Source organism: Eptatretus burgeri, chromosome 2 (genome assembly GCF_056783735.1).
Source record: "Eptatretus burgeri isolate ZD-2024b chromosome 2, Ebu_testis_v1, whole genome shotgun sequence".
Lineage (NCBI taxonomy): Eukaryota > Metazoa > Chordata > Myxini > Myxiniformes > Myxinidae > Eptatretus > Eptatretus burgeri.
The window spans coordinates 17,930,763-17,945,530 of NC_140962.1; the positions used below are offsets into that span (position 1 = coordinate 17,930,763).

Consider the following 14,768-nt stretch of genomic DNA (forward strand, 5'->3'; position numbering starts at 1 on the left):
GGAAGAGAGAAGCACAAAATGGTGGGGAACAGAGACACTAGATCTGTGGAAGGGAGAGGGATGGGTCAAGTATATGGGGTAAACAAGTTGGTACTACAGGGACTTTCAGGAAGGAAAACGGGGAATTTGAAGGAGGTGGGTATGGGGTGGATTAACGGGGGTAGAAAAGATAAGATTTTGAATGGAGGAAGAAGTGAGATGGTGGTGAACAGCTGTTTTGAACACCTGGAGGGAGGAGTGGGATTGAAGAGTGTGTGAGACTTTGTTCCAGCGGTGGGAATAATGAGGAATGAAAGAGTAAAGGTGAGCAGTGATTCTTGATTTTTGGCAGTTTCACCAGAAGGGTGTTTTTGGCAGAACTTGAATGCCCTGTGGAATTATAAGGGGGGCAGAGCACAGACAGAGCAGAGAAGTGGGGGGGGGGCAAGGCTGGAGAGGAGATGGCAGAAGACAGAAAGACCACCGACCTGCCTGCAGTGTGAGAATGAGAGACCCAAAGACTCAGCTTCATCACGGGAGAAACCAATGATCCTAAAAACCTTGGAGCGGAGCTGGGCGTGAGGCAGGAGTACCACCCCAGAGGGGAGAGCAGTACTTCATCAGGCTGTGGATGAACGCTTTGTAAGTGGATCGAAGTTCAGGTGTGCTGAGGAAGAACTTTGAATGCCAACTTGGAGATGTGGCTTTCCCTGGAAAGACTGTGGCAGATAGTGAGGCCCAAAGCTTGAATGAAAGGACTTCAAGGGAATTGTTGAGAAAGTAGATGAGGGTGGGGTGGGGGGGGTTCCAGACGATCCTTTCAGAGAGAGAGAGAGAGAGAGATTTGTCAGGATTGAAAGACATGTTCTAAATGATTGAACAGCTTGTAATTTTAATCCAGGTCTGCAGAGAGGGAAGAAGCTGCTGTCTGCCGATCAGAGGGATGAGAAATGATACGACAGTGTGTGGAGTCGTCAATAAAGAGATAATGAGGATTTTCCAGAGACTGAGAGATCATTGATTAAAAAAACAGAAAATTGCACAGGCCCAGAACACTGTCTTGCGGAACTCCAGCCTGGACAGGAAGAGGAGATGAGAGAGAGCCATGAAGAGCCATCCGTTGACTGTGACAGGAGAGGAATTCCCCAAGCCATTAGTGGAGATTGCCTTGGATACCACAAGAAGAGAGTTTGGTGAGCAGTGTGAGATGCCAGACCGTATTGAAAGCTCGTGATATATCAAGGGAGATGGCTCTGATCTCATGTTTGGCATTGAGGACCTCCATTGATTGTTGAGAGAGCAGAAACAGCATATCCAGGGTAGAGTGACCTGGTCTAAATCCAAATTAATGGTCGGGAATCAAGCCATTGGAGGAGAGGAAGGATTTAATGTCTGAAGCGATGATGGATTCCATGACCTTGCTGATGATTGTGAGCAGGCTGATTGGTCTGTAGTTGCAGGGATCTGTTTTTGCACCTTTTTATGCAAAGCGGTAATATTTGCTGATTTCCAAGCAAATGGCAGATGACCTTGAGAAAATGAGAGGGTGAAGACAACAGAGAGGGGTGAGGAAGAGCAGTGGAGCAGGTTTTTAGGACACGTGGGCTGATGCCGTCTGGACCGGTTGCAGAATCTGAGTTGAGCTTTGGCAGCAAACTCTCCACCTTGTCAGGAGAAAAGGACACAGAGTCCAGGAACAGCTAGGTACGACTGGGTAAGGTGGGTGCAGAAAGTGATGGGTTTGGGACACAAGATTTAGAAGCAAACACGGAGTTTAGGCTTTCAGCCTTTTCACATGCAGTGTCAGCTGTGCAACCATTTGAGATGAGGGTGGGACGCAGGGGAACATACACCAGAATTGGACTTAACTGGATGCCACCAGGATTTGGAGGAGGGAAACAGGTTTGAGAGTTCAGACGAGATAAGAAAGATGTTGTTTCCTGGCTCTCCTGAGGGTAGATACAAACTTGTTCCGAGCTTTGTGGAAGGAACTGAGATTGCCTTCAGTTGGAATTGCGTTCCATGAGGTGAAGGCAAGTTGTTTCAGGATGACAGTCTCACCACAAGCTTTAGTGTACCATGGGCAGGAGGAAGGGGAAGACAGTTGGAGACGAGATGGGATAAATCTGTGTATGAGGGAGAGAAAATTTGTTTGAAAAAATTCCCAGAATGAGTTTGTCAATGAGAGTAGAATTGGGCGATCAATTTAGAAGTTTGGCTGCTTGAAGACCCTGCCAGTAAGTTTGAGTGAAATGCCAGACTTGTCGGTGCTGAGGTTGTTCTCTCATAACAGCCAGAGAGATGTTTACTTTGACAAGCACGTGGTCAGATGAACCGATTGGAGCAGAAGAAGAATAGCACACATTAGCAGGGAAATTGGTCAAAATCAAATCCAGAAGAGATGAAGTACTGTTGGCTGAGATCCGGGTCGTGAAGCTGACAGATTGTTCCAGTCCCAAGAGTCGCAGAAATCCTCTGCGAAGGTGCCATGGCAGGTGAGAGAGGTACCCACACACAGGCAATTGAAATTACGACATATGAGGAATAGAGAGTTTGGATGAGTGAATAGATGGTCCATGTTTTCGGCGAGCTTGATGGTAAATGGAGTCATCACTGTTTGGTGGACGGTACAACGCACATATAAACATGAGGTGGGAGCAGAGAGGAATCTGGAGCCAGAGGTATTTCTGGCAGTGTGGAGGAGTGAGGGCAGTGCATGGTGAGTGAGGAATCGAGTTTTTGATAAAGTGACCAACTCTGCCACCATGACCACAATTTTTGGTGTGTACTGATCCTTTATTTGTACTTTTAAATTGCTTCAAATACACGGCTGCCCTGCTTTGATGTGCCTGTGAAGTGGAGAACAGTTATTGAATTGCTTACTGTGGAAGAGGGTTCCTTCAATGGATGTGCATAGGCATTTAAGGACTGTGTACGGCAACTCTACCATTGACGTGAGCCCAATTGGACATTGGGAAAAGCATTTCAAGAGCAGGGAAATCAACATCGACGACGAGCTTCAGTGGTCTGCCTGCAACCACAGTGACAGGAGGAAACAAGTCAGATTAATGCGTTGATGGAGATAATGTGGAAAAAAACTTCATATTTGCCACATATATACATACTTGCATATTCCCTGTAATTTTTATTATTCTTCTTTATTATTTTTTTATTTTATTTTATTATCATTGGTATTATTATTTGTTATTCCCTGAAATTGGAATTCTGTATGGTGTGAAGTAAAATAACAGGCATTACTTGCGCACCGATCCTTGTCCGTGCAGTGTTGATTCTGCTTTGGGAAGAATATTTGCATTTTTATTTTGGGCAAATTATGCTCATGGTGGAATTGTCATTTGTTCAGGGGAACCATGAACTTTTGTGACACCTGGCTCTCCTGAAAAGGGCAAAAATTCAATGTAATTCGACATTTTTGCTCCCAAAAGATTGTGTGCCCCAAACAATAAATTTGAGAAATTGATAATTTCAAAATGACAGATATGGAATGAGGACCAAATTAATTTGAGTTGTTTTCTTCTTCCTTTTTGATATTATTGTTGTTGTTATTGTTGTTGTTGTTATTTATCTTCTTTTTTTTTCCCAAAGTATGTTTGATAGAATATTGATTATAATGCCTCTATAAAGATAGAATTGATAGAATGCCTCTAAAGGAATGTTTTGAACGGTTCTCTTGCTGAAAGTGTGAAGGTATTTTGTGGATCGGATTGGCCAATGCCATGCGATTCCATTCCATGTTTGTGTATGACAAATATACACACACACACACACACACACACACACACACACACACACACACACACACACACACACACACACACACACACACACACACACGTTTATTAAGTTCTATTTTCACATTTTACCCTTTGTTTTCCTGTAGTATGGATGGCTGGGAAGGAACGATTGGTAAACTGCCGAATCAGCAGCTGCTGCAGTTGGCTCTCTCGACTAAGGATCTTTACATGTGAGAGTTTACACTTTTGGGAGCTCAACATCCATCTTGCTTTTAACTGTTTGCTTTCAGAGCAGGCAATCATTTTTTTTTTCTGGTGCAGCTACGCAGGACATGGTGCAGGGGCACGCTTGCTGGGGATTCAAGAGCTTCCACGACTATCCTGTCGTGCCCCCTGCCTGCTCTTTGGATGCAGCAGTGCGGCGCTCACAGCTCGGGGCTCCCTTGAACCCTCCGGCATTGCGCTCTCATACATGATGGCTGGGTGGTATGTTTGTTTATTAAAAAAAAAAAAGTGTGTGTGTGTGTGCGTGTGTGTGACATACAACCGTAATGAAGCCTTCAAACCCATTGGCTGGAGAGCTGGCTTGACTGACCACAATAATTGTTCAGAATAAAATAATGTGTCTGCCACGTTAGTTTTGTGGTAAGCCAGTCTCATTCACAATTCAAATTATCCGACCTGTACAACCACAAAGTATTATACTGTCAGACACCGCTATTCGCAGATTCGCTATTCAATGCAGAGACTGCTATGTCTGGGTGTATTCGTGGTTTACAAACTGCGACCTGCTTGGACATTCACGGCCCTGTCCTTTGCGTATTCACTGTTTTTCGTGGATGATGAAAAAAAAATTCCATGAGCCGTGCTATAAACAAACTGTATGTACATACTGTAGTGTACTCGTACGCAAAAACATATCTTCCATGAGCCACGTACTTAACCACAGTTCTTAAACGTATCTTCCATGAACTGCACTATAAACGAACAGGATGTATATGCTATAGTGTACGCAAAAACGTATCTCCCACGAGCCACGTATAAAACCACATTTTTTGTTTTTAAAATTATTTTGAACGTATCTTCCACCAGGCATGTTGTAACCGAGCTGTGCGTCTTTTTCCACCATTCTGCTATAAAGACACTTCACGGAATCTATTATGAGCTGCTAAAGATGTCCCCCCCTCCCCCTCGCAAGTTCTACATTTAAAATGTTTCACTACATCTGACACTTGCTGAGTAAATGTTAGTATGATGCTTGCATAATTAGAACGTTTCACCACATCTACCCCCAGACTACAGCTGAGTACATCTGGTGAAACATTCCATTTGCCAACATCCCCCACAAACAATGGGCAAATTAATCACCCCTCCCGCAGCTACCCAGAATTCCCGCAGCGTGTCCTGGGTCTCAATCATTCTTTTCATCCCGCTGCCAAGCGGTGGAAGAAAGTGATGGGCCTGAGTCGTAAAGTGGAGCTGCTGGACCGGATGTCGAGAGGACCGTGTGTGGATTCTGTGGGCGGACGCGATGAATTAAACGAATGCACCGTTTGCTGCATACAAAAGCATGAGAAGGAGATCCAAGAAAGTCTTGTGGTGAGCGCTGTCCTGAGCACCAAAGTGGTTACCCAGGATGCTTTGACGACATGGAGCCTGAGGAGTTCGATGCTGTTATCGCCTTGCATGCCGAGGAGGAGTTGGGAGCCATTACTCATGTTTCTGAGGAAGGGGGGGATGCGGGCAGTGATGAGGAAGAGACTGCATTCAAGTCTGGGCTTTGGCTGGGCCACTTAAGGACTTTTTACATTCTTGTTCTGACGCCATTCCATTGTTTCTTTGGCTGAATGGTTGGGGTCATTGTCCTGTTGGAACGTAAATCTTTGCCGCAGTCTCAGGTCTTTTGCACGCTGAAGCAGGTTTTCCTCAAGCATTTGGCTCCATTCATTTTCCCTCTATCCTTCACAGTTTCCCAGTCCCTGCCACTAAAAAGCATCTCTATAGCATGATGCTGCCACCACCATGCTTCACCGATGGAATGGTGTGAGATGGGTGAGCTGGTGCTTGGTTTCTGCCAGACGTAGCACTTTCCATTCAGGCCAGAGAGTTCAGTTTTCGTCTCGTCAGACCACAGAATCTTTTGCATCATGCTCTGAGTCTTTCCCGTGCCTTTTTACAAACTCCAGGCGTGTTATCATATGCCTTTTTTTCTCAGCAGTGGCTTCCGTTTGGCCACTCTCGCATAAAGCCTAGATTTGTGAAATGCTGCAGAGATTGTTGTCCTTCCTGCAGGTTCTCCCATCTCAGCCAAGGAACTCTGTAGTTCTGTCAGAGTTGTCATTGGGTTCTTGGTCACATCTCTGACCAAGGTCATTCTTTCCCAGTTGCACAGTTTGGTCGGATGGCCAGTTCGAGGAAGAGTCTGGGTAGTTCCATTTCCTTTTCATTTCCTAATGATAGAGCACACTGTGCTCTTGGGAACTTTCAACACTCGAGAAATTGTTTTCTACCCTTTTCCAGATTTACGCCTCCTCACAATTCTATCTCCGAGTTCTACAGACAGTTCCTTGGAATTCATGGTGGAGTTTCTGCTCTGACATGCACTGTCATCTGTGGGTCTTTATATTTTCAGGTGTGTTTCTTTCTAAATCATGTCCAATCAATTGAATTGGCCACAGGTGAACTCCATTCAAGTTGTTGAGACATCTCAAGGATGATCAAAGGAAATTACAATGACACCAAATTGAGCTCATTTGCATCCAAAGGGGTTGAATACTTATTGATGCAAAATATTTCAGCTTTTCATTTTTAATTCATATGTAAAAATTTCAAAAAACATGTTTTCACTTTGTTATGCAGTAATTTTTTATAGATCGGTGACAAAAAATTTAAATTGAATCAATTTTAAATTCAGGCTTTAACATAACATGTCAATTCAGGTCGTAGCACTGTCAAACAAAAATTTGTCTCTGGACGTGTCTTGGATGCCCCTCCCCACCCCTCCCCTCTTCATTCTCCTCACACTCCCCCCCCCCCCAATCTCTCTCAGAACCCCCATCAGCAAAGCGACAGGCGGTAGTATAATATATTAAATGCTTAAAAATTGATCAGTGATACCTTTTTAATTTCAGTGCTTATTTTTCTGTTAAAAAGGGGGATCGTCAAAAACTTTTAGATGGAAACTTCTTGTGTTGACAGTTGTGGGGAAATGGGGTTTATTACCCCACGTGCACAAAGCGAAAAGCGGGGTTAAGCAATTGGTTCACTGTCTCTCTGTCTGTCCATCCACAAATGTCAGTTTATGACCGAGGTACAATTTAATTTCAATTCAGTGTTGTACTTTGAACACTAATCAGAAAATGAACCTGCAGTTTAGCCGTACTTTTTCTCTGAATTTGTCATGATCGCACATGCGCAGAGAGGAGTGAGATTAATTATTTTACTCTGCCTGTCTAGCCATCAAACAAAATTGAAAATTATTCCAAACAGGAAACTTATTATTTTAAAGATGTCATAAAGGATACACACAGCAGACATGAAGAATTACTGTAATGTTTTCCACAAAGTGTTGTTAATATATAAATATATATTGTTGCGGAAATTGCCCTGAGTGTGTTATTAAATATAGGATTAACCAGATCCCCCATTAAATGCATGTTTAGCCAGGTTGTTCGGTAAATGGACGTTGCATGTGGCAGGAGGCGTAGGAGGCATGTTCATTGTTCGTACATTGGTGGTGGTCCGAGAGGTTCTTCTTCTTCCTTCCTCTCTCCGGACAATAGTCCCTGCCCAGCTCAGAGGGGGAGTGGCCTGGAGAAGGAATGAGACTGAAGGGAGGAGCCAGTGGGCTTTGAGGCGAGCGAGCAAAGGAAAGACAGGGTGAATGTGCAGGGAGAGAAACTGAACCTGAGCGCGCCGAGTCTGTGATGGGCAGTGGTGAAACTGAGCGCTGAGGTGGCGCGATCGGTTTTTCGTGAGGAGCGGAGCTGAAAGGACTGCATGAGGTCTGTCTGCCCTCGGCTGGATGAGAAGCGACTAATTGGAGTTGTGATGTGCTGTGTTTGGGAAGGCTGTGTCTGTCTGCGATCTGCTTCGTGGAAGAGGCAGGAGAAACGGCTCGTGGGAGTCGGCGATCAACTTTTGTGGGGAGGACATCGACGGGTTCGTCCGGGGTCCAGTGGCAGAGCCTCTGACTCCCGACTCACCTCATCGCTCGACGACGTCTTGGAATCCCATGGCCCCAGCCTGCGGAGCCCAACACCTCGATTTGGCCTTGTCTGGTGAACAGGCTAGGCCTGGACTTGTATACTGGACCTTGGGAGAAACCAGTTGAAACCCACCATCGATCTTTCGCTCTGGTGCAGTCGACCTCGTGAGGTTTTGAACGTGCCGAGGCTGCGAGTGTGAGGGCTGCGACACATGGACAAGCGCCATTTTGACACATGGACAAGCGCCATTTTGCCACGCGGCGTGTTTGAGCTTGGGAGCTCGAATCCGTGGACATCGGCTTGTCACGAGCCACATTCGTGCTTTTGACACTTTCCTCTCATCCATGAAACATCACCAAGTACTCTGTCTTGTCTGCATGCTGTCCGTGTCTTGTCTGCATGTTGTTTTTGGTTTATCTCGTTAGGGTCCCCTTCGAAACCCATAATCCGTAGCTCCCAAGTTAAGAACGGGTTTTAGATTAATTATAACATTGTCGTGAATCTTTTGCTTGTGTCGTGTTCCCCGATGTCCGCAATAAATCTGGCTGATTCGTATGAAGTTGCCGCTTTGAATTAATTCGTGCCGCGCCGAGGAACAATCCGCTCAATTTGGATATAAAAACCAAAATGCTTACAGACTGGCAGAATTCGCTCGGTTTCTGACAAAACCAGTCTGTAACCGGGGTCTATTTCCCCAACTGGTAAGGTCCAGGGGTACGTTGGTATCGTAATTCGAGACGCGTGACCCGAGGTCTGTGCCGAACCAGCTGGCGTTATAATCACGGAGACGGCGGTGGTTAGGGTGGTGCCGAATCTGTAACATTTCGCTGTCGAGAGAAGGCTGCGAAAACCCAAACTGGTTCAGGACAGTAATTGACGCACTCGTCCGAACCCCGCCACCGCAGAATCCATAACAATATATATATATATATATATATATATATATATGTATGTATATATATATATATATATATATATGTATATATGTATATGTATATATGTATATATATATATATATATATATATATATATATATATATATATATATATATATATATATATATATATATATATATATATATATGTGTTGTTATGGCCACGGATACCGAGTGTATTATGAGGGGATTAATCTTCATTTCTCCTCGGAAGAACCGACATGGGGCCACCGCTCACAATTAACTTTGTGGTGCAGTGGATTGCTTTACAACCACGAACGCCAATCGGTTAACCATGAGTTTCAGTGTCCACCTTCTAATATTCCATTTAATTCGAGGTCACGTGGCTTCCTGAATGGGGAACGTGCCTTCGGCTATGCACCAATATTATCTTGATTAGATCTTAAGTTGGGCGGCCGAGTGTTTACCGCTGGTGCACACCAACTATGACAGGTTAATTTGTTTGGGAATTACCTCCCAGTCAATCTAGGTTCGGCCAATGCGAGATCAATGGCAGGAAAGGACAAGCACGGACAGATTGAAACGTGAACAAGGAATGTATTATGAAGAAAAATAAATACGCTGAAGAACTTTTTATTTCTTTGTGGTATAAAGAGATGAATTCAAATCAATCAAAATAATCTCAAACAAATAAAGAATTCAGCAGGCATTGATAGAAAAATAGACAAAGAGCAGATGCTTCTCACTCTGTCTTACTTAACGATTAAACACGAGACAAGGGTACCCAGCAGATCATTCAGGGGGGAAAAGAAATCTCGGTCTCGGCTTACCGAGGCAGAAGTCCTCGTGCGTCCAATAAAATGTCCAAAATCGTGTGAGCATGCCTTGGTCCACTGTCAGCCCCCTGCCTAACCGTACACCCACCCGCAAACAGGCTCGAACACCAATCGACGTGACGTCATCGCCCCCAGCAATCAGGGACGCCAAGAGCAGGTACGAGCAGAACCAGCATGAACAGTCGAGCTGTCAGGAACTATAAGAAGCTGTCAGCGACTGTCTGGAACTGTCACCAATGATGAAGAGCTGTAAGGAACCATCACCAGCTGTCAGGAACTGTCACCAACCCTCAGGAGCTGTAAGGAACTGTCACCAGCTGTCAGGCCGATGGTCCTCCCATCCTTTTTATCGGCGACCAGTCTGGGTGGAGCTGCAAGCAGACTTCAGCCAAATCCAGCTTGCCTATTGGTGCATCGTTGCACGTGACCAAGCATCAATCTCGCGATCATCCCTTCCTTCCCAGTGCAAGATGCAACCCCCAATCAATACAGGTCCGGCCCACGACGCTATGTTTGGTGCGCTGGACGGGTGCTAAAGGGCAGCCATTTGCCAGAATTGCCGAGCGAAAATGTGGGGCACTCACAAGACGTCAACGGCGGCCATCACATCACCGTTTGGTCTGACACGAGCAGGAGCCAACCAGCATCTATGAAGCTGGTGATTGGGGTATCAGGCGTCAATGAAAAAAGGTCGGTGCCAAACTTCAATGAAAGATAGGTGGGTGAGGTAAATGAACCACAGCCACATTTGACTGTCAGAATAACTGCTCAGGAAAAGCCTGCGGTGCTTAATAAATTGTCCTGTAAGTCCAAAGTGTAAATAAATCGTCCACCTCCAAGCCAATGTGTCCTGATGGAAAGGGGGCAGACGAGCCTCCGTTGGGCTCATGGCTATCTCGCGTGCGTGAACGTGTCGTCAAGAGGAAAAGGCCATCCCAAAAGAAAGGGAATCTGTTCTCTGCCCTTCTCCAACGCATCAAAGAGTTAGAATCCCACTAGACAAAGGGATGGGTCTATCCTGGACATGCATTTATGGAAATAACTCTCTGAGGACCGAAATGTTGCTTGCATTCGGCGGATCCGATTAATAATCCATAACAATATATATATATATATATATATATATATATATATATATATATATATATATATTTTTTTTTTATATATATATATATATATATATATTTTTTTTTTTTAATATATATATATATATATATATATATATATATATATATATATATATATATATATATATATATATACACACATAGTTACGGCCATGGGTGCCGAGTGTATTATGAGGGGGTTAATCCCCGTTTCTCCTCGGAAGGGGCGAACCTGGGGCCACCGCTCACAATTAACTTTGTGGTACAGTGTGTTGCTTTGTTACCATGAACGCCAATCAGTCACCCACGAGTTCCAGTGTCCACCATCTAATTTGCCGTTTAACTCGCGGTTACGTGCCTTCCTGAACGGGGAACGTGCCCTCGGCGATGCACCAATCTTATCTTGATTAGATCTCAATTTGGGCGGCCGAGTGTTTACCACTGGTGCATGCCGACTATGACAGGTAAATTAGTTTGGGAACGACCTCCCAGTCTATCTAGGTTCAGACAATGCTAGATCAATGGAAGGAAAGGACAAGCACCGACATGTTGAAACGTCAACAAGGAATTTATTAAAAGGAAAAAATAAATAAACTGAACAACTTTTTATTTCTTTGTGGTGAAAATTGGCGAATTCAAATCAATCGAAATAATCTCAAACAATAAGAATTAAACAGGCATTGATAGAAAAAACACAAAAAGCAGATACTTATCACTATGCCTTACTTCACGATTAAACACGAGACAAGTGGACCCAGAAGATCATTTGGGTGGGGTGGGGGGGGGGTGAGAAATCCGGTCTCAGCTGACCAAGGCAGAAGTCGTCGTGTGTCCAATAAAATGTCCCAGAATGTGTGAGCGTTCCTCGGTCCACTGCCAGCGCCCTGCCTCGCCGTGCACCTACCCGCAAACAGGCTCCAACACCAATCGACGTCACTTCCTCACTCCGAGGAACCAGGTACGCCAAGAGCAGGTCCGGAGCAGAACCAGCATAAACAGTCCAACCATCAGGAGCCGTAACCAACAGACAGCTGTAAGAAGATGTAAAACTGTCACCAGCAGTCAGGGCTGTAAGGCTGTCACCACCTCGCCAGCTCACCAACCACCTGACAGAAAGCGGTCCTCCTGTCCTTTTTATAGACGAGCAGTGTGGGTGAAGCCTCAAGCAGACTTCAGCCAAATGCACCTTGCCAATTGGTGCATCGCTGCACGTCACTTCCAACCGTCAATCTCGCGATCATTCCTTCCTCGTTCAGCCCGACACGAACAAGAGTCAGCCAGCATCCATAGAGCTGCCAAATGGGGTGTCAAACGTCATTGGAAAAAGGTGGATGTCAACGTCGGTGAAAAAGGTGGTGTCGAACGTCAATGAAAGATAGGTGGATGAGGTAAATGATCCACAGCCGTATTTGACCGTCAGAATAACCGTTCAGGAAAAGCCCGTGGTGTGCTTAATCAAATATCCTGTAAGTCCAAAGTGTAAATAAATTGTCCACCTCCAAGCCAATGTGTCCTGATGGAAAAGGGGTAGAAACGAGCCGCCGTTGGGTTAACGGCCATCTCTCGCGTGCATGAACGTGTTGTAAAGAGAAAAAGGCCGTCCCATAAGAAAGGGAATCTCTTCTTTTTCCCTTCTCCAACGCATGAAAGTTGTTATCCCACCAGACAAGGGGATGGGTCTATCCTGGACATGCATTTATGGAAATAACTGTCTGAGGACCGAAATTTTTGTATGCATTAGTCGGATCCAATATATATATATATATATATATATATATATATATATATATATATATATATATATATGTATGTATGTATATATATTTATATATGAATATATGTATATATATATATATATATATATATATATATATATATTGATATATATATTGATATATTGATATATATATATATATATATATATTGATATATTGATATATATATATATTGATATATATATATATATATATATTGATATATTGATATATTGATATATATATATATTGATATATATTGATATATATATATATATTGATATATATATATATATATATATTGATATATTGATATACATATAGATATTGATATATATATATTGATATAGATATTGATATATATATATATATATATATATATATATATACATATAGATATTGATATATATACATATAGCCTGGTGTTGGCTTTGTGGTTAGGGTGGCGGCTTGAGATCCCAGGGTCCTGAGTTCAATCCCCGTTGGCTGCTGAATTAACACCAGGGGGTTGACTCAGCCTGTCATCCATCTGAGGTCGGCGAAGTGAGTCCCAGTGTACTGGTCCCGGTGTATGCCCCGGTGAGAATAAGTATACCATATCCCTGTGTGTCGTAAGAGGTGACCAGGGTTGGCATCAGGAAGGGCATACGGCCATAAAACATTGCCTCAAGAAAAAGCCTAACCCCTGCACAGCAGGGAAAAATGGCTGTAAAAACGGTCATATGTGTATGTGTATATATATATATATATATATATATATATATATATATATATATATATATATATATATTGATATATATATATATATATATATATTGATATATATATATATATATATATATATATATATATATATTGATCCATCCATCCACTGGGACCATACTCTGTGCAGAGCGTTGGTGCTGCCTAAGCAGTCTCCTTGGCTATTGGGTACAATTCTGGACGGGTCGCCACTCCGACACAGGATACCAGCATGCTGGCACTCATTTTGCCGACCTCGGAAGGATGACAGGCAGAGTCAACCCCACCTGGTATTAATTCAACAGCCAAGTGGGATTTGAACTCAGGATCCTCGGATCCTAAGCCCACCACCCTAACCATTAAGCCAACACCAGGCATATATATTGATATATATATATATATATATATATATATATATATATATATATATATATATATATATATATATATATATATATATATATATATTGATATATATATATATATATATATATATATATATATATATATATATATATATATATATATATATATATATATATATATATATATATATATATATATAGATATATATATAGATATATATATATATATATATATATATATATATATATATATTGATATATATATTGATATATATATATATATATATATATATATATATATATATATATTGATATATATATATATATATATATATATATTGATATATATATATATATATATATATATATATTGATATATATATATATATATATATATATATATATATATTGATATATATATTGATATATATATATATATATATATATATATATATATATATATATATATATATATATATATATATATATATATATATTGATATACAGTGGGACCCGCTTAATAGAATCACCCGTATTATAGAATCAAAATCGTTGAGACCGATTCCATTGTATCTAAATGTACACAATTTTTTCCCGTTTATTAGAATCAAAAACCCACTTAATAGAATCAGCTGCTGGCCATCCACTTCGACAGTTCAGCGCCTACTGGCCGCACAGTTCCAACTTTTGTCCGTTTTGTCCGAACGGAATGAATTATCCGTTCATTCAAAGCTCATTACCGCCGTGCCATGCTACGAAAAGTGCTCACTGAGATTGACAACGAGGATGGAGCAATGACAGCGAGTGACTTGGCGAAAAAGATAACGATACTCGACGCCATGCTGTTTACGGACGGAGCATGGAATGATGTGAAGACTTCCGGCATAGTGAACTGCTGGCGCAAAGGAGGAATGGTCTTCCTGGCAAACTTGACAAGGAGGTCACCGCCATTGCCACAGACTCGTTAAAGCAGGCAACAATCGACAATTTTTTCATTACAGAGTCGGCTCATCGACAAACCTATGTTGTTTTGCTTTGAAAAGTACATATGTACTGTACGTGTAATTGTTTTATTTTCAGTAGTAAGTTACATTGTTTTGAGCAAGTGTGTCATATAAATCAAACTAA

At 42.3% G+C, this 14,768-nt stretch overlaps 1 protein-coding gene and 1 long non-coding RNA gene across 3 annotated transcripts in view; both read left to right on the forward strand.

Moving 5' to 3' along the window:
* ESPL1 (extra spindle pole bodies like 1, separase) overlaps positions 1-8,536 on the forward strand; it is a 180,285-nt gene extending 171,749 nt beyond the window's left edge. The window contains exons 26-27 of one of the 2 annotated variants that reach the window (XM_085864220.1): positions 3,881-3,964; positions 4,056-8,536. In XM_085864220.1, the coding sequence (XP_085720346.1) occupies positions 3,881-3,964; positions 4,056-4,350 (379 nt within the window). In that variant the 3' untranslated portion in view covers positions 4,351-8,536. The remainder of the gene's footprint in view (positions 1-3,880; positions 3,965-4,055) is intronic. The other variant, XM_085864211.1, reaches the window with a different exon arrangement.
* Positions 1-14,768, forward strand: part of LOC147031502 (uncharacterized) — a 566,858-nt gene that overhangs the window by 198,862 nt on the left and 353,228 nt on the right. The window lies entirely within an intron of this gene.